General features: G+C 38.2%; 1 protein-coding gene across 1 annotated transcript in view; it reads right to left on the reverse strand.

The window, feature by feature from the left end:
* The window catches only part of pde1a (phosphodiesterase 1A, calmodulin-dependent), an 88,199-nt gene extending 77,627 nt beyond the window's left edge, over positions 1–10,572 (reverse strand). Inside the window, exons 1-2 of the mRNA XM_053680814.1 lie at positions 9,868–10,572; positions 6,131–6,157 (exon numbers count right to left, since the gene is read on the reverse strand). Of these exons, the coding sequence (XP_053536789.1) occupies positions 6,131–6,157; positions 9,868–9,968 (128 nt within the window). The 5' untranslated portion in view covers positions 9,969–10,572. The remainder of the gene's footprint in view (positions 1–6,130; positions 6,158–9,867) is intronic.
* Between the last annotated feature and the right edge of the window lie 11,069 nt (positions 10,573–21,641).

Genomic DNA, 21,641 nt, shown 5'->3' on the forward strand with positions numbered 1-21,641 from the left:
TCTGTATAAAAAGCTTAACCATTTGATCAGTGACTGTACTTGGGGCTTGGCTTTATGCTTAAAAAAAATCACAATTTCACAAGTTTTGACAGTCGAAGGAATTCAGATTAGACGTGCAACTACATGAAAAAGTCCTGGTGTGGTAACTGTATAACTCAATATCATTATAATTAGAGTAGAATTGCAATTCTCCCACTGGTACTACTTTAAAGTTCATTGAATTAATATTCCTAAATTGCATTTTTAATAGATGGCATAGCTACTAATGCATTCAATTTATAATGGATAAGCACTGTAATAACATTAACTTCCACCTTGCATTCACTGTTAACCACATTATCAATTCCAATCCTTAGCCTCTGCCAATTATGAGACCCATGGAGACAAAGAGAAGTCCATAGATGACGAGTTTAACAAAAGAAGCCTCAGAGTAGTTTGGAATTTTTTTGTCTTGTCGTTTTTATTGTAGTTATAAGGAGAGCTTGGTCTGTAAATCTCCTCGCACTAGCAACTGTGTTGAGGAATTAAGCAACAGAGGTCATGGTTCTGTATAGCACATTTTGGTGGAACAGCTTATGGGGGCCTCTAGTGGATACACTAACACTTAGGACCAACCTAGGGGTCATTTTCTCTTTCTGTCGTTTGATTTTCGTACATCAGCACCCCTGTCATAGGGATTGACTCTGATGGTATTATACTGTATGTTGAAATGTTCTGCAACATTCAACACATATGGACTGTGATGGTCAGAGGGCTGTCAAGCTTCTTATTTTGGTGCTTCCTCCCATTATTATGAGAGACAATTGTGCCTCCTTCGTGGAGAGACTAGTGTAAGGAGCCAAGGTCCTGTGTGAGAGCAAAAAAACTCTCTGGAAATCTGAGCAAAGATGAAGGGCTCAAAAGCTGAAAGCAGGCTATTTTTGTGATATTTACCTCCTGTTTGGGTAATGTACCAATTTCTACTATTTCTGAAGGCTGGTTATTGAGGCCATCATGGTACCTAGTCAGAATAACACGGCCCATTGCTACGCCATTGTCACAAGGTAATGTTCCAGTGTCTAATCATTTCATTCAAACCCCAGGACTTCAACTTACAAGTATCTGGCATAGTGATAAACCAAAATAGACCAAATGGGATATGTACAGATCCCACTTTTCTTGTTCTGGTCTTCTATTTATGTACTAAATGTGTTTATATATTATATCAGTGCTAATTTTGTGTTAGGGTGGTGCAATAAAAGGAGGAGAGTTTTATTTGGCACAATTCTGGACTGTCTAGAAGAGGTAGAGGTGAGAATGGTGTCTAAACTGATCGTCATCATGGATCCATTCCCCGGCTTAATGGCAAATTGACAAACATGATCATTGGCCTTACTTCCAGTATTGCAGTGTCTATTGCCCTGCACTGTTTGTCACTGCCTTGCATTACCATACTGTGTCTGCATTGTAATGTCTCTTACTTTATAGTGCTGTGTTTTTAATGTTTGCTGCAGCAGAGCGAACAGCAAGAAACTTTATGTTATATTGTACTGTACTGGTAAAATAACAATACAGTTGAATTGAATTAACTATAGGGCAAAATTCTATCACACTGTAGCAAGAAAAGCTCTTGCTGAAAGCTAACCTGATCACTGTGAGTCTGAATAACACTGATACATCTGCAGACTAAAGCCTTCAACTTTCTGTTTGGAAACACATCCATCCACCCATCCATCCATCCAGCCATCAATCTATCAATAAGTCCAACCATCAATCATTCATTCAATCAGTCAATCAAGGCATCCATCCATTCATCTAGCCATCCATCAATCATCCATCCATCAGTCCACCCATCAATCAATCAGTCCATCATCCATCCATTCATCATCCATCCATCCACCACTCATGTTTGATCAGTTCCTCATAAATTGGCAACACTTGTGTACCAGTATACACCAGATTGTAAATGTAAATAGGCTATTATCTTAAAGGACAATAGTTAAATATGGGGTACCTCAAGGTTCTGTTTTAGGACCACTGCTGTAATACATATACAGAATATCACTTTTAATTGCTGGTTAAACTCAGATGTACATACTGTATATGTTAAAAAAATAAATAAATAAATAAATAAATAATCAAGAAATTCCTGATTGAATTGTCATTTTGTGACAATTTACTGTTAAAAGCACTAGGCAAATTAAAATTAATTTAATTAAAAATGTATCTTTTTTTCACTGTGTAAGCTGCATTTCTAATAGATCATGAACTTCTAATAGAAATATGTTCAAATAATTTAATGCACATTTACTTAATGCTGACAGTTAACATGTTGCTAAATCTGTGTTCATAATTAACTGGCAATTTAGTGTATCTATTTATTCATGTGAAAATATACCACGTGTAAATTTCACTGCTAAAATTCTTATTTGATTCTGGTAAATCTTTTTTTTTCCAAAAAACATTTTCCTGCATATTTTCCATCCATCCATCCATCCATTTTCCATACCGCTTATCCTACAGGGCCATGGGGAACCGGAAGCCTATCCCGGGAAGCATCAGGCACAAGGCAGGGTACCAATCCATTGCAGGGCACAATCACATACATATTCACACACCCATTCTTACACCATGGACATGCTGGTCAGCCTACAATGCATGTCTTTGGACTGTGAAAGGAAACTGGAGTATTTGGAGGAAACCCCCACAGCATGGGGAGGACATGCAAACTCCGCACACACAGGGCAGCGACAGGAATTGAACCCCCAACCATCGAGGTGTGAGGTGAACATGCTAACCACTAAGCCACCATGCACATTTTGCTTTTATAATATTCAGAGCTATTATTCGGGTTTTCACCCAACGCAGCTGGATGCGCTGTTCCCACTCACAGCAAAGAGGTAAATCATGATCAAATTCAACAACAGCCTCTGCTCAACAGCCACTTATCAGCTCACGAGGGAGGCGTCATCACACTTCGGCTTCACGATCACACTAACCTGTGTGTGTTACAATAGCATTGAGCACACTAACCTGCGTGTTACACCTCTTACAAACACATGGTGAACAAACAGAAACTGTGTTACATAATATGTACTTTCACCTTGAAGTAGTCATGATGTGATAGAGTGGTATGTGATATCATATAGGGTATAACTTTAATATCATTTGGGGTAAAATCGTTAAAACTCAAGAAATTTGCAGGAGTGGCTGGTATAAATGGACTAGCAGCATCAAGTCCTCCTTGTCTTTCATTTTTGGAGATAATGAGTGTGTTGATAATGAGAGATGATGGTGAGGGTGATGCTGAGGATGCTTTTGTTGAGGGTGATCGTGGTGGTGTTGGTGAGGATGATAAGGTTGGTGGTGGGGTGATGGTGTTTCAAGGTGGGTGAGAGGTAGTGAGAGTGTTTGTGGTGGTGATGATGGTGAAGGTGGTTATGGTTGTGGTGGTGAGGGTGGTGATGAGGATTAATACCGTATTGGAGTAAGGGGAAAAAGTGCCCAAGATGGCTGCCCAACGGCAATACAACATCCATCTACATGAGGTTTTATTCAGACATGAAAGTACATGATGGTACAAGCTGAATTTATTTATGTAACAGGAAATGTTTTAATATCAGAAGTATGAGTGTGTGTGTGTGTGTGTGTGTGTGTGTGTGTGTGTGTGTGTGCAGGCAAAGCTCTCAGGCTATTCTCTTTGTGCGAGAAAGTGGAAGCACTATAGCAGTAGAACACACACACATACACAGACACACACACACACACTTCCACCCACACACACGACAAGAGCCATGTTGATTACTCACTTCATCAGTGTTAGGATCGCTTTACATTTCAGCGACCTCTTAACTCCACTTCAACAGCACCTTTTCTCTATACATCACTCAACTACAATAGAGTTTCCCTAAATCCATCACACTTCAACACACCATGTCTTCTGCAACAGTTAATAATCAGTTGCAGTGATGGATATTGTTATTACAGACACTTTAAAATACAATTACTGCCAGTGCAATTCATTCACTTTACATTTGAACCCAGGAGTGGTCAACGAGAAGACCGTAGTCTTTAGGTGGAACTTGCAATGTATTTCTACAAATTGATCCATGTACTGGAAATTTTAAAACCTTTTTTATTTACCCTGTCTGGTTTGATTAAACTGACGACATAGCTTGTTAAAAAAAAATGTTGACAATAGAGACAGACTGTTTCAAGATGAATGAACGGAAAAGTACATGCTTATTCTCCACTTCACAGAGTCATGTCGCTAGTCAGACGTGCTAGCGTAAATCTCTGCTATGAAAGAGAACATAACCCCTTCAAATTAACGTCTACTATATATACCCATAAACTAATCATTAATGGTTAAGCATTAAAACATAACTTGTTGCCATTCAGTCATGGTAGTTGCTTATCTGGACCTTTGTAAACAAGGAATTATACGTAACAGCACCTTCACTAATATTTTCTTGGATATATCCTTTTAACTTGATAGAGCACTCATCTACCTGAAAAAATAAGACATGTATTTTAGTTTTTCGTTTTTTTTTTTTTTGCAATATAAGCAAGCTACTTTATTAGACTATAATGACAATATGGTATTTGACAGTGTGAAGTAAATATACAGCTGAAACACTGCTGAAGGAACAAAATGTGGGTACCTGCTATCAATAACTTGCATTTCAACAACAAAAAACACTGTCTGATGTATCGAGAAACATTCACAAGTTTCAAACACTTCACCTCAGAAGATTTCATAAAGGATTATGAGTTTATGTGGATCGCTGCCAGTCAAACACTATGGAAGAAACATCAGCACCAATCAAGATAATGAGGTCTGAGGAAAGCAGTATTATTAATGTAGCAGCTCTGATGCTAAAGGACCACTCCAGCTTGAAACACATTAAATATGTTTAATTGAAATATTTGTTGTGTGTTGAGCGATTCATATGATAATCTGTTGGTCGGTGCTGTACTTTTGTTATTCCTGTGAGAAGTTGTGTGTGCTTGTTATTGTTAGCGCAGTTACAGTAGAGTTTAAAGTGTTTAAGAGAAACAATTTCTTAAACATAATCGATAACAGCCAGTTTACTCTGTTCCATAGCTCTGCAACATAAATGAACTCACCATTTTCCAGTGACATTCAATGTCATAGTAATGAGAAATCCAACATAGAAGCAATGGAGATACTGGCACAAACAATTCCACAATGCAATGCAGCTATACTGTACAACACAGCTGCGCTGAGTTACGCAAAAACTCAGCTCAGCTAGTTAGCGATCTACGAGATGACAAGCGAAAGGTGTTGATGGAAGCTGATCTGTGTGAGGTACTGACAAACTACAAGAATAAAGTGCCGCTGCATTGCTCTCTTTAGGTAGAGATGAAGCAAGAGCTATTGACACCACTATCAGCAGGTAGTCGTAATCATAACTAAGGTTGTGGGTGACGTAGGAAACTGTTAAGTGCAAACAGACCAACATAACATTACAATCTCATTAGAAAATAAATATTAGATGCCACTGAAGATCATAAGATTATAAAGATTCATAAGCAAGTCGTTCCGGGTGGATTTTTCCTTTACGTTTAAGGAGAACTGGGAGAATGGGAAAGTGGATAACCTCGTTAGTTCTCCTCTGATTGATACAGGCACAATGACACCATTGGTCAATTTCTCCAAAATGGCATTGATTGGTAAATAAGGCTTCTTATTTTCAAAGTGCTGGGGTCAAGCACTATTATTATAAACTACCCAAATGTGATCGTTCCTATTTCTGTCTTTGTTTCTGTCTAAGCTAGCAATTGATTGGGGATATACAGACATCCGCAGTACTCTATAGACTCCAAAAATGTCATGTCTGTTAATGTTTTTTTTTTTTTAACTGTTTCACAATGAGAGGAGGTACGAGTAAATATGAACAATTTTTTATACACAATATAGTTATAACCTTAAAAGATTATCAAAGCCCATGTGTAGAACAGTGCTGAATATGAAAGACTAGCAACTTGTGTAAAATAAACAGTCATCTTTAGCACTATTTCTCTCCATATGGCTAGCTGATGTCATGCATGAAATACCCACTGCAGCATTTGCCAAACTAGTTACTGTAGCGCAAATCCCAAAGGAAGAGGATGACATGGTTCTTACCTCTGAGAGGTTGTTTTGTACTTCTGCCTGCAAAACAAAAAATTAAAATGATTGTTAGACCTGAATGTAGACCTGAGTGTGTGTTATTCATCACGTTAGGTGTCCTCACTCAATGCGTGTGTGTGTGTGTGTTTGTGGGTGTGAGTATCTTCAGTCCTTTCTCTGTACAAAGGGCCAGAGTTCAGAGCCAACCGAAGTGTGTAAGATGCCTCATCATGTGTGAATCTCTCAGAAGTACACGGTTTCACACTACATGCCATGCACCAAGCTGCTCTGGTTTAAACAATATGACTTTTCTAATGTTCTTTAAAAATCACTGTTCAAATCTTTACACAGGAAATCTTTTTACTACAAATAAAAACACCAATACAGTAACGATGGAAGCTTTTTTTCCCCTTTTCATTCTCTTTCCAAAATGTTTTATTCTGTTCCAGCAGCTGCACAGCTGAGCAGGTGGAAAATGCTATAGAATGCTGATTTTTGCTCGGGTGTGTTAGAAAATGTAACAGAATAAGAAAAAATGTGGACTTCAGGAACTGATTTAGAAAATTTAGTTTAAACTGTAGGTGTTTGGTTGTTTAGATGTTTCTAGAATGCTCTTCCTCTCACTAGTACCCCTGGATTTTTACTTTTTTTTTTTTTGTTCGATATTAAGCTAGGGCTCCTCGTCCCTGTCTGTGTGGAGATTCACATGATCTACTCTCGGTCTGTGTGGGTTCCTCTGGGTTCTCCGCTTTCCTTCAAACTCCCAAAAACATTCCAGTTGGTGCATAATCTAAATTGCCCCTAGTGGTGAATGAGTGTTCCCGGGATAATCTCCTGGGATAGGTATGCTAGTGTTAGTTGGAGAATAGGGTATTTAACTGTGAACATTGGTATTTAATTGAGTGTTAGGGAAATGTTGGTGTTTGATATTGAATATTGGAGAATATTAGCATTTGTTGGAATTTTTGGAATGTCTTTTTGGTGTTTGGTTTAGAAAATTCGTGTTTGTTGGTGGATGATGGAAGATGCTGGTGTTTGTTGGTGTTTTATGAAGAATGTTGGTATTTGCTGGTGAACAATGGAGAGCATTTGATGCTTAATGGAGAATGTTGGAGTTTGTGTTTTTTGGAAAATGTGTGTGGTGTTTGTTGTTTTATAGACACTGTTGGTGTTTGATGGAAATATTGATGGAGGTTGGTGCTTGGTAGAGAAGGTTGGCTTTTTGGTTACTGTTGAACAACGTTAATTTTAAATAGAGAACATTGGTGTTTGCTGGTGTTGTGTGGAGAACATTTGGGCCTTTTTCATTTTTAATGGAGAATGTCAGTGTTACTGTTTGATGGAGAAAATGTTTCTGTTGATGTTCGATGGAGAATGTTGGTATTTGTGTTTGGAGTTGAAGTTTGCTGGGAAATACTGATGTGATTTGGCTTTTAATAATAAGTTATTAGTGTTTGTTGATGTTTAATGGAGAATGCTGGTAGTTGCATTTCATGGGGTAGGTTGGTGTTTGTTGGAGAATATTGATGTAAGTATATTTCAGACAAGTTTCTTTTTGTTGGTGTTTGATGGAGGATGTTGGTGTTTGTTGATGTTCAATGGAGAATGTTGGTATTTGTGTTTGAGTACAATATGTTGGTGTTTTTTGTCGAATATTGATGTAGGTAGGTGCTTGATAGAGAAGGTTGGGTTTTGTTTTGTTGGTGTTTGATGGAGGACGTTGGTGTTTGATGGAGTATATTGATGTCTAATGGAGAATAACGATGCAAGTTAGAGTTTGACAGAGAAGGCTGTTTTCTTTGTTGATGTTTTCTGGAGGATGTTGGTGTTTTATATGGAATATTGAATTATTTTGCTCTGAGACTAAAAACAGTGAACTAAGAAGCTAAGTAAATTCCACCTTTCTCTGGAATTATGGATTCTGAATGAGGAAAGAGCTCAAATGTACACACACCATCCACTTTATTAGGAACACCTGTACACCTGCTCATCTATGCGGCTATCTAATCAGCCATTCATGTGACAGAAATGCAATGCATAAAATCATGCAGCTACAGGTCAAGAGCTTCAGTTAATGTTCACATCAAACATCAGAATGAGGGAAAATGTGATTTCAGTGACTTTAACCATGGCATGGGTGTTAGTACTAGAAGGGCTGGTGTGAGTATTTCAGAAACTGCTGAATTGGGAATTGAGATTTTCACAAGGACCGGTCTCTAGAGTTTACACAGAATGGTGTGAAAAACAAAGAACACTGAGTGAGAGATCGTTACAGTATGTGGGTGGAAAGAGAAGTCAGAGGGAAAAGGCCAGATTGGTTCGAGATAGGATGTAATAACATTCTTTACAACTGTGGAGAGCAGAAAGCCATCTCTGAATGCACAGCACATCAAACCTTGAGGTGGACAAGCTATAACAGCAGAAGACCACATTGGGTTCCACTCCTAATCAGCCAAGAACAGGAATCTGAGGTATCATGGGCACAGACTCACCCAAACTGGACAGTTGAAGATTAGAAAACAAATCCCCTGGTCTTTTTCCAGTCTTCAACTGTCCAGTTTGGGTGAGTCTATGCCTATGATTCCTCAGATTCCTAGCTCAATGTTTAATGTATGTGCATTCTGAGATGCTTTTCTGCTCACCATGGTTTACAACAAGAGTGATTATTTGTGTTACTATGGACTTCCTGTCAGCTCAGACCAGTCCTGTCATTCTTCTCTGATCTCTCTCATCAAACAAGGTGTTTCAGCTTTGCAGACCCTCTGCACACAGGATGTTTTTTGTTTTTCGCCCCATTCTGTGTAAACTCTACACACACATGGGTGTGAAAATCCCAGAACATCAGCAGTTTATGAAATACTCAACCAACCCATCTGGCACCAACATCAATGTCACGGTTAAAGTCACAGAGATCACACTCTTACTTCATTCTGATGTTTGATGTGAACATTAACTGAAGCTCTTGACCTGCATCTGCATGATTTTGTGCAATGAATTGAATGGCTGATTGGATAACTGCATAAATACGCAGGTGTACACGTGTTCCTAATAAAGTGCTGGTGAGTGTGTTAAACAGAGCCCATCTGTGCATGGGAATGTTGAAGCTCAAGCAATTTTTTATGCATAAATTGTTACTGCTTGTGTAGGTAATAACTGCTACAAACTACAGGCTTTTATTCATTTGCTTTGCCAATACACAATAAAGAATGAGCTCTGTCACACACACACACACACACACACAAAAACAACACTGCACATAAGCACTATATAAGACTGAACAGGTACAGCTTACATAAGTATGTGTAATCATAAAGAGCATTGAATGTCAAAAGGAAATGAAACTGTTCTGGGGCTAAGACTCAGGCAAAAACGATAGCACTGGCTTCTGTCATGCGGCATGTTTTTCAAGCCAAAGTCCAAAACAAGACCAAGAGTCCACGAAACATGTGGAGCATATGCGAGTTGAGGTCATAAAACTAACTTAAAAGAGAGCAGGAAAATAAGCACAGCATGTCATGAACGCAACTATTTATCCAGTGCTCACGCTACACTCCCAGCACTACAGAATTTCAGTTCGCTTTGTTGTTTTATTACTCAACAACTATAAAACCCTGTGATGGTTCAATTAATGAGAACCTGTGAGCATTTTGAAACATGCACTCAAAACTACGCACTCCTCCTCCACCTGCATGAACTCCATCCATAATCTCAGTTTACACCTGATCAAGAGACAAGTGCGTTCAGCAACTTACATTCCCTTGAGCCGGAGCCACATTTTCTCCGTCTGCTCGTTCCTGCTGTACTTCATGGAGTTGTTCTCCAGCCCCTCCACGTCATTGGAGAGTGAATCCATGGCTTGCAAAAATGTGTGTGCGAGAGAGAGAGAGTGAGAGAGAATGTGTATGCTGTCCTACAGGGTAATAGAATCGGCAGGTAGCAGGTTGAGCATGTGCGTGTCGGCACTCGCCGTCCTCAGTCTCAGAGCGCACCGTCCATCCTGGAGTCCGCCAGCTCCACAGGGCATCAGGCAATTAGTGTAGAAGATCTGCACGTGTGTGTGTGTGTGTGTGTGTGTGTGTGAATGAAAGTGTGAGTGTGTGAGAGAGAGAGTGTAGTGTTGCAGCACTGACAGCACAGCACACCTCTTGTAGTCACACGCGAGCTACATATACACACACAGACACAGTTGCACTAAGGTCTTTTTCACATGGACTCCCACCCTCTATCTATCATTCTCTCTCTCTCTCTCTCTCTCTCTCTCTCTCTCTCTCTCTCTAACCGGAACTGCAGCTTACTGAGGATCCATCACACTCACAGTGTCTAAAATCTTTCCAGCTCCCTTTAACTCCTCTTCTCTTCTTCTCTCCTCTCTCCCTCCTTCTGTTTCCTCACTCGTTCCTTCTCTCACTGTTATGAAGGAGGCGTGCTCTCCTCATGACACTAGCGTATCTGATCTCTCAATGATGACACATTGATTTTCCTGATAAACACACACACACACACACACACACACACACACACACACACACACACACGGTCCTACACACCCAAAGAGATTGGCGCTGCTAGAAGCGTCATAGCTATGGTTTCCGTGTTGACCAGATTCAGACAGTGAGCAGATGGGCTTAGCCTGGAAGGCAATTCCTCCTCCTCTCTCTCTCTCACTCTATCTCTTTCTCTCTCTCTCTCTCTCTCACACACACACACACACACACACACACACACACACACACACACACCCTGTTTCTCTGGTGATGCACCAGCAAAAGCAACCTCAGACGCACCAAAACAGCAACAGAGGGAGAGAGACTGAGAAAGAAATGGGCGTTGATATCATCATCATCATCATCAACAACAACATCATCATCATCATCAACATCATCGTGCACCTGCTGCTCGGCTATTCCTTTACTGCCAGCTTCTCTCCTGATTCATGCGCTCATACACAGCCAGCGCCATAAACAAGTGCTAATGCAGTGACAACAGCCTGAAGAATAGATGTGATGTTGTTGTTTCCAGCGCTGATGGTGCGTAAAGGCTAATGGAATTAGACGGAGCACTACTTCCTGTTTCCCACCCCAACCACCACCCCCACAACCACCCCCTTGCTTCCATTCCCATGCATGCATCACAATTTCACAGTGCTCTTTGTGTTACTGTTTGTTGGGTTTTTATCATGTGGCAGCAGTGCAATGAATAAAATCATGCGGATGTAAATGCCATTGCAGTGGCATGGGTGTTTGCTTTGAGTATTTCAGAAACTGCTGATCTCTAAAGTTTATACGGAATGGTCACGAAAAACAAAAAAACATCCAGTGAGCGCCAGTTCTGCAGGAAGAAACGCCTTGATAGTGAGAGAGGTAAGACGAAAATGGGTTTTGAGTTGCTACGGTAACTCAAATAACCACACTTTACAATCATGGTGAGCAGAAAAGCATCTCAGAATGCACAACACATCAAACCCACATACATATAAATGTATAAATGTAATATAATAATACAGAGGAAACAACAGCATTAAATTATATTATATCCTCAAACTAGCGAACACTCAGTCTGCATCCCAAACCACATACTACCACAGCAAGTGTATTACTTAGTACATTATGTGTTTTTGGATGCTGCTGTGTATTCCCTCTGCATGAACAAACTCACCGATGTGACAAGCATCTGTGCTATGGAGAAAACTGCACCAGCACTCTGCTACAAAAATGCTCTTCTGTAAGTAGCTTATGATAAAAAAAATTATAGCCTTGCCTTTAGTCGTTAGAAACATTATTGTTTGACCAAATATAAAAGCTGCACATATGTAATATCCCTTTGTTACCCATTAGAATGGAAAAAAGTCAGATTGTTATTGTCCTGCACAAATCCAGAAATGTATAAACAAGTCAAACTCAACGGCAACAGCGTCAATGAGGTTCCCTATAAATATACATCAAACAGGAAGGAAGCTACCAAAGAAAAAACTATTTCAGACATTTGACCTTGCTGTGACCTTGACCCTGTTTGGATCAATTCCAAAATCTAAATAGTTCATACACTGATACTTACATATAAATCCGACAAACATTCAACAACTCGTTCTTGAGATATCACGCTAAAGAGAATCTCAGACAGAGGCATGGATGGAAAACCTGAAAACATAATGCTTCCAACACTCTGTGGTATTTACAGTACGGTGCAAAATTCTGTGCAAAGATTCCTTCAAATAATAATTAAATTAATTGTTTCTACATTTAAAAAAAATACTATAAACAATCCCTCCAGAATTTTGCAATTTTGCGCTCCACAATTATCTGAGAAGCTTGCAATTCTCCAAAACTACCGCAGATTTTCCACATATTTGGGCCAAAACACACCATGTGATTTCATCACAACATGCATTTAGCCAAAGCCCTCTTCGATTCACGTGCATAGAACATGAGTACAGCTAAAAGGTCTCATTTCATCACTGTGAAACACCATGCAAAACAATTTTGTGCAATTGCAATTTCGCCAATTTAAGTAGTTTTCCGAAAAAAAACCCCACAAAAAACTCTGCAAAATCCTTATTGTACTGTATAAGAGCATTAAACAGAAATAAATGAAACAAAGTCAATATTTGGTGTGATGACCCTTTGCTTTAAAAAAAAAAGTAGTCTCAGGTACAGTTTGTGCGGTTTGATAAGGAAATGATTTGTAAGTTTTACTGCGCATCTTGCAGAACCAGCTACAATTCTTCTGGAGACTTTGACTTTCACACTTGCTTCTTATTTTTGTAGCAAAACCCAGCAGTCTTCGTTTTTTGTCTGAAAAGTGGTCTCTTACTTAATATGCTGCTTTCTTTACTCACATGCAAACATTTTCTAAAATGTTTAAAAAATGTTAAAATGTTAAAAAAAAAAAAAAAAAAAAAAAAAAAAAAAAAAAACATAGAGTGCCTAAGACTTTTGCACAGGACTGCATGTAATTAGGTAAAATACCAAATAAGCACAATAAAATGATCCAAATGTTTTTGAAATTTTCTACGAATTAGACACCTGAGCATACTGACACGCTCAGCATGCAGCTCCTGTATAATCTTTATTATTATTATTATTATTATTATTATTATTATTAGTAGTAGTAGTAGTAGTAGTACTAACAGTAATAACAGTAATAACAGTAGTAATATATCAGAACTTGCTAGTTTCACGCTGCTGAGGTTGTTTGTGAGATCACAAACTGACCTCATGCGTAATTAGTTTTTTGTTTTGTTTTTTTGCCCCTACCCAAAAAAAAAAAAAAAAAAAAAACTTTCAACTGAAAAATGTTAATTTAGTACTGTGTAAATTAATTTAACTAAAACAACAATATGATCACAATTGGTAAGATGTATTAAAGTTCTTTTGGTGTCTCTCTTTTACATTAAGGAGATAACTTTAAGTTACGTGTTGTTGTTGTTTTTTTACTAACCCTGTGGTACATTAGGGGGCATTTACAGGGCAAGTCCTAATGATCTACTCCTGAAGGATGCTGCTCTATTGGATTACACTCAGTGATGTAAAACAGCTTAATTATTTCACAATTAGCACAGGAACAAAAACAGGTCGTTTCCTCTATTAAATCAGTGCGCCTGGAAATGGGAAGATTAGCAGCTTGGTGGACAGAGAAAAATCTCCCTTCATTTAGGACTTAATGAAGAAAAAAACAGGGTGTTAATTTTTAATATCCTGATCATTTTTAGAATTGTGGCAGAGCAGGACATCTGGCACGACTTGTTCCATCATTTGACTGGTTGTGCTATTTTCCCATTCAGCAAGTGTGAAGAATGAAGAATAAAAAAAATCCAGCAGAGAATGTTTTACTGCAGTGTACTTCTTAATTATGAAATGCACCGATGAATTACCATTTAAATCGAGATAAATAAAAAACAACACGTGGTAGTCCTGTAGTTAGTATTATTTTATTCGTGTATGTCTGAAGACATACACTAATAAAATCATACATTAGCATTTTGTTTCATCCCATGTGACTGTTATAAATGTTGAGATCCATAAAGCCACAACTAAAACGCAAAAGCGCAAACCTCACATTCATGTTTCAGATAGATGAGAGACGTTGCCATGGAAACACACGCGCTGCCTGGCTACACAAAATGGCTTTTCAAGGACGGATTACTACACAGAATGAAAAAGTGAGATAAAGTGAGGGGGGTGCAGAGAGAGAAAGTGTGGATGGCCATCAACCTTGAGCTGAATTTGTCACTCTTTTTTATTATTATTGATATTATATTATTATTGATAGAGCCTGCACATCCATGTTTGTGCCCATATTAGTTAACTAGGTTGGATTGAAAGCTTTATTATTATTATTATTATTATTTTTAAAAGTTGGTTCAAGGTATCTTCATTTATTATGCAACATAAAGTAGTATTTTCTCTATCATAGGTGAAAGCCCTCCTTTGACCACCATCAATTTACGATGATGTAACTTTGTTAACTTTTATATGGCTACATGCAACATACAAATGCTTACTGTGTACAAGTTATTTTATTGCTAACCTATAAAATGCACAAAATGGACTTCCACTCATCCATCCATCCATCTGTCTGTACCACTTTTGTTACACAGGGTTGCAGGAAAACCTGTAGTCTATCCCAGGGAACTCGGGGCACAAAGCGAGGGACAACCTGGGCATGGTGCCAATTCATTGCAGGGAGACACTCTCACACACCATGGACAATTTGGAAATACCAATCAGCCTACAGTACATGTCTTTGTACGAGGAAATATCCGGAGGAAACCCCCAAAGCATGGAGAGAACATGCAAGCTCTGTGTACACAGGGGAGGGGTGGGATTCGAGCCCACAACCCTGGGGGTTTTGAGGCAAACGTGCTAACGACTAGGCCACTGTGCACCTCTACGAAATGGAGTTGTCTCAAAATATTTAAAGGATTGGCTATTTAATTACTGCCCACAATGTTCGGTCAATCACAAAGTCTTAACCTCCTGTCAATACCATGAATACATTTTTTAAATATCAGGGTTTTTTTTTTTTTAAGAGTTCCGCATAATTATATATGAACACGAATACATAATTGTTTGATGTTTTACTGACCCAAAGGTTGAAGGTGGAATTCTATGTAATACGTGATTTGGAAGATAATACTGTATAATTTGATTTGTATGTTTTCTTATTTTAATATGGACTGTTATTTTAAAATAAATAAATAAATAAATAAATAAATAAATAAATGTCACTGCACATACAAATTTCCTTTGAGATGAATGTGTTTGATTTAAACCACCATCACTTGGAATTACTCAGACATGACTACACTCAAGGGCACAAAGTGATGGTGTTAATGGAGTGAGGAAGTCCTCTAGCCTGAATTAAATCTTCAAGAACCTAGGCATAGACATCTGGCCCTTATCCATGGCTCTAAGCACAATTTGTCCTTGAATTGCTCCTCCCAATGTCTTTTCAGTCTTTTTCCCAAGTTTGTTTTTGACGGCGCTTGTCTTAATGAACAATCTACCACTTTGGGGGTGTCAATTATTAAAAGCCTGTAAATCTCATTGAGACACTGGAATTTATGAATATGCACAAATGTGACGTGAATGAAGAGAAGGGAGAGACAGAAACGGTGACAGAGATAGGACAGCTGAACACGATGACCCCGAGAAGAAATATTGGTTGATTTTCCTGTTGAAGTAGTGAAGGAAAAGTTTCACACAGATTCACAGGGCGAAGGCAGATGCACTAGGAAGCTTGAGAAATTGGTTCATAAAGTACTCCCATTGATAATATAAGAAAACAGAAAGAGCTCTATAATTGTACAAGCATTCAAAACGCCCATGTGCAGTTTTCAAATCTTGTCATTCAAACCAAGTTGTCAAGTCAAGTATGTTTTTATTATTATCCCATACATGTAATTGTTGTGAGGGGGAAGAAATATCGTTCCTCAAGACTATTATGCAACACAATACACTACAGGAGTACAGTACATTGGACTACATAAGTAAAGTGTAGACAAGTGCAAAAACAGTGCTGTACAATAGATTAAAGGCATGAGACAGTATATTAAGTTTATTATAGTATATAGTACTTACAGTAATTGTACTGTAAGTACTATATACTACTGCCACACTGAAAAGAGCAGAAGACAAGCATGAGGATAACTGTAATTGATTGCAAAATTAAAAATGTCTTGAGTTGCAGGATAATGGTAAGAATTAAGGGGAAACCTAATCAATTCAGCTTAATTTAGTTTTAGAATCAGATACCAGCTTTCAAGATGCCCACAATGCTCCTGCTCAAACACATCAACATCAAAACACAGAAGATCAACATCAAAACACAATCAGTGCAAATGGCAGCAACAAACTTTGAATTTGGGATAAAAATCATAACTGCTCTGGCAAAACTGGCCGGATACCGAATCAGCAACAGATCTTATAACGTTGACTGTCATAACACAGGTTTTGGTTGTGAACATCAGATGAAATTTTAATTAAAGCCACCTCTGATATCTCACACAACATAGCAACAAAGAGTCTGTTACTAAGTAGATGTCAGAAAAGCTTTAGCGTTAAAGTATGATATCAGTATTGTAGTGAAAGTGAAAAAATTGCATAGCAAAAAAACCTTTGGGGTGTAGGTAGAGTGGTGGAATATTTAAGTGTCCTTGATGGAGGGAAGAAAGACCCCAAGAGAGCCTTTGTTCTTTGTTGTTTTCACTCCATATCGCTGTAGAGTCTTACCATACTAAATGAGAATGATGGTGATAAAATAAAGAGTGAGTGAGAGAGAATATTATACAGTAGACATTGGTTAAAGGAAAGTGACATCATAAAACAGAGAGCCAGAGACATAAAGGCAATGAGAATATGAAAATGACACAGTAAAGGACAAGAAAGGATTGAGAGAGAGAAAAAAGAAAAGGATAAAAGGGAAAGAGCAGCAGTGAGAAAATATAAGAGTGATATAGTGAAGGAGATGGAGGGAGAGAGAAACTGCAGGAAGAGAAACAGAGAGGAAGACACAAATTGAGAACAGAAATGGGGTTCTTTCATCATACAAGTCAGATCTAACAACAACAATTCAGTCCAATCAGCATGCTGCAGTTTTCTGACCTGTTCTACAGCCAGTCAGCAAATTCCAATATACTACTCAGAAAACTGGTGCAATACTGGAAATGACAGCATACAAGCTTTACACCGAGTTGCCAGTTTATTAGGTAAAGCAAAATAGTAACTCACTGGATCTTTAGTGGACTTGGCTGGTGTTTGTGCTACAATTTTACACCATGAAGAAATAACTGCTCCTGCTCTTGTAAATTCAACAGCTACAGAGTCTTGTAGCAAATAGCCCTCTCTGGCTCTTTCCAAAGGTCAAGAGACTGTGCACTGAAACAGCTAAACTTATTCTGATATGCCTAAGGTGCCAAATGCAATATTTCAAGAATATGAGGATTGTGATTTCCATATACAACTTGGGTTCAAATTCCAAACCTGATACATTTTTACTGCCATATTTTAAGGCTGATTAAGCAGTGGCATTTGGCAGACACGATCCAGAGTGCTTTACAATTAGCTCATTGATACAAATAAGCAGTCACAGGTTAAGGGCCTTGCTCAAGCATCCAGCAGTGGCAGATTGGTAGCACGGGAACTTGAACTCATGACCTTCCAATCAGAAGTCCAATGTTTTAACCACTTAGCAATCACTACTGATTAGAAGGATGAGAGTTAAAATCCTGACCATTCTTGAGCTACTGCTGTCATGCCCTTTATTAAGGCATTCAGTTGTTTAATTGTTAGTTGCTTTGGAAATAAGGGCCTGTCAAACAAATACATTTCAATGTCAATGTCAGTGTCTTGCTTCTGAAATTATTTAATGATGATTGCAATATGGTGCACTATCCTAGTGGAATATAGCCAGTAAAAGATGAATTCGGTCACCAATGCCATACAGTTCAGCAGGCATAAGGGGCCCTAAGCATGATAAGACTTTGCGACAAGACTTCAACACAAAAGGGTGTAAATAGACAGAGTAATCAGATCAAAATAAAGAACAGGTGAACACAATGGTGGAACGAGCCAATGGCAGGACAGGACCAAAACTGTAATAAAATAACAGTCAGAGATAATCAAGTATAAGCCATAATAGAGAAACAAGGGTCTATACCAGGGAAATTAGGAACTAGCAAATACCTGTGATTGTGGAAATAAATTTAAAAAATCCAATTATTAGAAGACTTTGCAATATGAATTTGTGTAAAAAGACAGACTAATCAGAAAAAAACATAGAACAGGTGAACATAATGGGGGAACAAGCCAATAGCAGGACAGGGGTAGAGGCAAGACCAAAACTAAAACAAAATAACATGGCAAAAATCATGGTGCTTGTCAGCTTGGGAAACACGACATGTTCAGCAGGGGAGAAATCCGTCACTAAATTATTAAATCATGAAATAGTAATGTTTATTAACCACATTAATAATTTTTATCTCCTTTATCTCAGATATCCAGAATATACTGCAGCACCCTGGCTCTTTTTGCACACTCACATATCAGAAATGTCTGTTTACACACATTTCACAGCACGCTGGTTCATGTTGGAGCAGCCCTCAAAGGTTCTATGCGGAACCATGCAACAAATAGCTTCTCTTTTAGAAACAGTTAGAAAACTAGAACACCTAACCATGTAAAGATGGTTCCTACTCCAGATCCACCATGATCCTGGCTTGGATAAGCAGTAACAAAGCACTGAATGATTATATTTACATTTCCAGGACAGCTTTTCAGCAGCACAGTTCAAAATTGGACAAGTGGTAATGCGCAATGAAGGCTTGTGTTTACATTTACAGGGCAGCTCTTTTGTACTCTTTCTACACACACTCCATGATGATCTATGAGGTGTACTGTGTGTCTTGTATTTGCTATTGTGTATTTATGTTCTGTATTCATTCGCTGTATTAACAATGTGTATGTAGCCTCCATCCTGTCTGCTCTTGTATCTGCGTCTCAGTCTCATCCTGTGTCAGTAAAAAAAAACCTGTTTCATTCTATCTATTCTAAGCCTGCTTGTCTGCGTCACACTTATTGATTTATTATTACCAATGTGATCTTTTCACAAAGTGGATTAAATTATTCAATCAAGGATCAGCTCCTCCGTATATGTACAAGTAGAAGGGCATATAAATAATAAAAATATTCCACTAAGCCAGTGGTTCTCAGCCAGGGGGGCGCGCCCCCCAGGGAGGGCATGGAGAGTTCGGAAGGGAGGCGATAGTTTTTTCAAAAAAAACACAGACAGGGCATCATAGAAGGTGCATAAATGAAAAAGCCTGCATTCCCTCTTCCTCTGTGTTTTCTTTTTGCTGGGGAGAGGCGGAGTTTAGCCTGTCTTTTATCTCCGACCAGTGCAGACCAGTGTTGTCAACCTAACGACTTTTCAGACCCCTTTAGCGACTTTTTTTTTTTCGCCACATGATAGGGAAGGCTTAGGGGGCTGTACTTACAAAAGGTTGAGAACCTCTGCAGTAGGTCTACAATAAATGCATACTTCACTGTCAGTACATTTGTGAGGCAGTCTGGGAAAACCCATAAGATGTTGCTGTGCCTGAGTTCAAATATGTCCAAAACCTTGCTAGCTAAGTGTGATTTCCTCACACAGAGCCATACTCAAAAGTGGCAAGTGTAAAAGTTACTTCAATATTTACGTGGACAATGATGCTCATATTCAGAATCCAGTTACCTACGTAACTTTTACATAACTTTTATGTAAGATTTTCTGTTTTTCAGATTCCTCAACCTGATTGTAGTAAACACCTCCCAGGTTGCCAGATTTTTCTTGAGAAGAAATGTAGTAGAAACATATGTTTTTTTTTCAACAGTGTCTAGACCAACGCCTTTCAATACAATCATTTGCCTTTAAACAATTTTTTTTTAAATCACGGAGAGTAAAAGACTAAAGAAGGAAAGAAAGTTTTTTTTCTTTGAAGTCAAAGGTACTTCCATTAAATACAAAAGCAAAACACAACTTAATAATGAACAATAAATCATATTAGTACTATGGTATATGAATGAGAAGACGGCAAGAATTGAAATATACATTTACTAGGAGTCATCGAAATATTGCTGCATTAACTACACATTAATCACGGAAAATTTGGTTTAATTCAATTTAGCAATATGGTGTTAATTTTTTTTAAAACAGTAGTTAACATAATTTAACATTATGGCATCCGCCATCATTATCTGGCTTATAAAATAGCACTTGAAGCAGTACTTCCAATTATTTTGCATTTTATTATTATTTTTGTTTATATTCTGCTCTGATACTTAATTGTGTGCATTGAATGGAGCTACAATATACTAAATTGAGGTCATGAAATCATGTGTTTTTGTCAACTTTAATGGGACAATACTATTCATCAATTAATAGTGCCATTTTTATGTGTTTAGTATAGTGACCTGATTACTGATCATGCACACCTGAAATCAATCACATGTGCATGCTCACGGGATCTATTATGCAAAATTCACTTTTAAATGGTGTCTGAACATAAATCTGCATAAGCAGTGTGCACACCTGAGTGAGCTGCACACAATATGCCAAGTTTTCTGTGCTGGAGCAGCTATAATGATAAGAAGAATGTCTCAGCTTCATAAGTTTTGTAAGTGTTGGCTGTAAAATGAACATATGAGTCTTCATGTACTCCGGGCATCAGAGCCACTGAAGATGCAGTGAAGAAGTTTTATTTTTGAAGGAAATGTGCCCCAAAAAATAGTTGCATTCATATATGTTTGTGCGAATCATTTTACACCCGACTGCTTTGTGAACGAGGGTCAATACAAAGCAAGATTTGCTAAAAATTTGATTCTCAAGAATGGATCAGTACCAACTGTTCGTGATCCAGCTTCATATCCAGAAGACATAAGTATCCCACTTTACATTTTGTGAATGTTTGCAAATCTCCTTTCCGAATTAGCTAGTTAGCAGATTCCACGGCTAATGCAACTAAAGTTACTATTGTCTCTGACTGTATTAATGGAGACCAGGACTATGTCATCATTTTTATTTTTAACCTGAAAATGCTTTCGGTCTATATAATTCATAACCGCACCTTTATTATGCACAATATAGTAAGGTGATTGTCTTTTTGAAAACTTTGTACATTTTATGTGAATCATTTGATACCAGACTGCTTTTTGAATGAGTTTGTTAGCAGATCCCATAGCTAATGTTGTTGTCATACTATCCAAAGCATGAGCTGTTCTCTTCTGGAAAGGGGGATTAGAGCACGAACTCATTTGCATCTACAGTGACATGCTTCCACTCACAAAGGGGCTTTTACAGCATGGTATACTAAATGATCCGTGGGGTATTTTGAACTGATACTTCACAGACACATTCTGGGGACACCTGAGACTTATATTACATCTTGTATAAAGGCTCAAAATAAGTCTCCTTTAAGCAATTTCACAGCACTCACTTACTGCGACGTAACATTCTGTGTTTATTTGCTAGCTATTTGTTTAATGTTCATGCA

The sequence above is a fragment of the Ictalurus punctatus genome, chromosome 6 (genome assembly GCF_001660625.3).
Source record: "Ictalurus punctatus breed USDA103 chromosome 6, Coco_2.0, whole genome shotgun sequence".
Classification (NCBI taxonomy): Eukaryota; Metazoa; Chordata; class Actinopteri; order Siluriformes; family Ictaluridae; genus Ictalurus; species Ictalurus punctatus.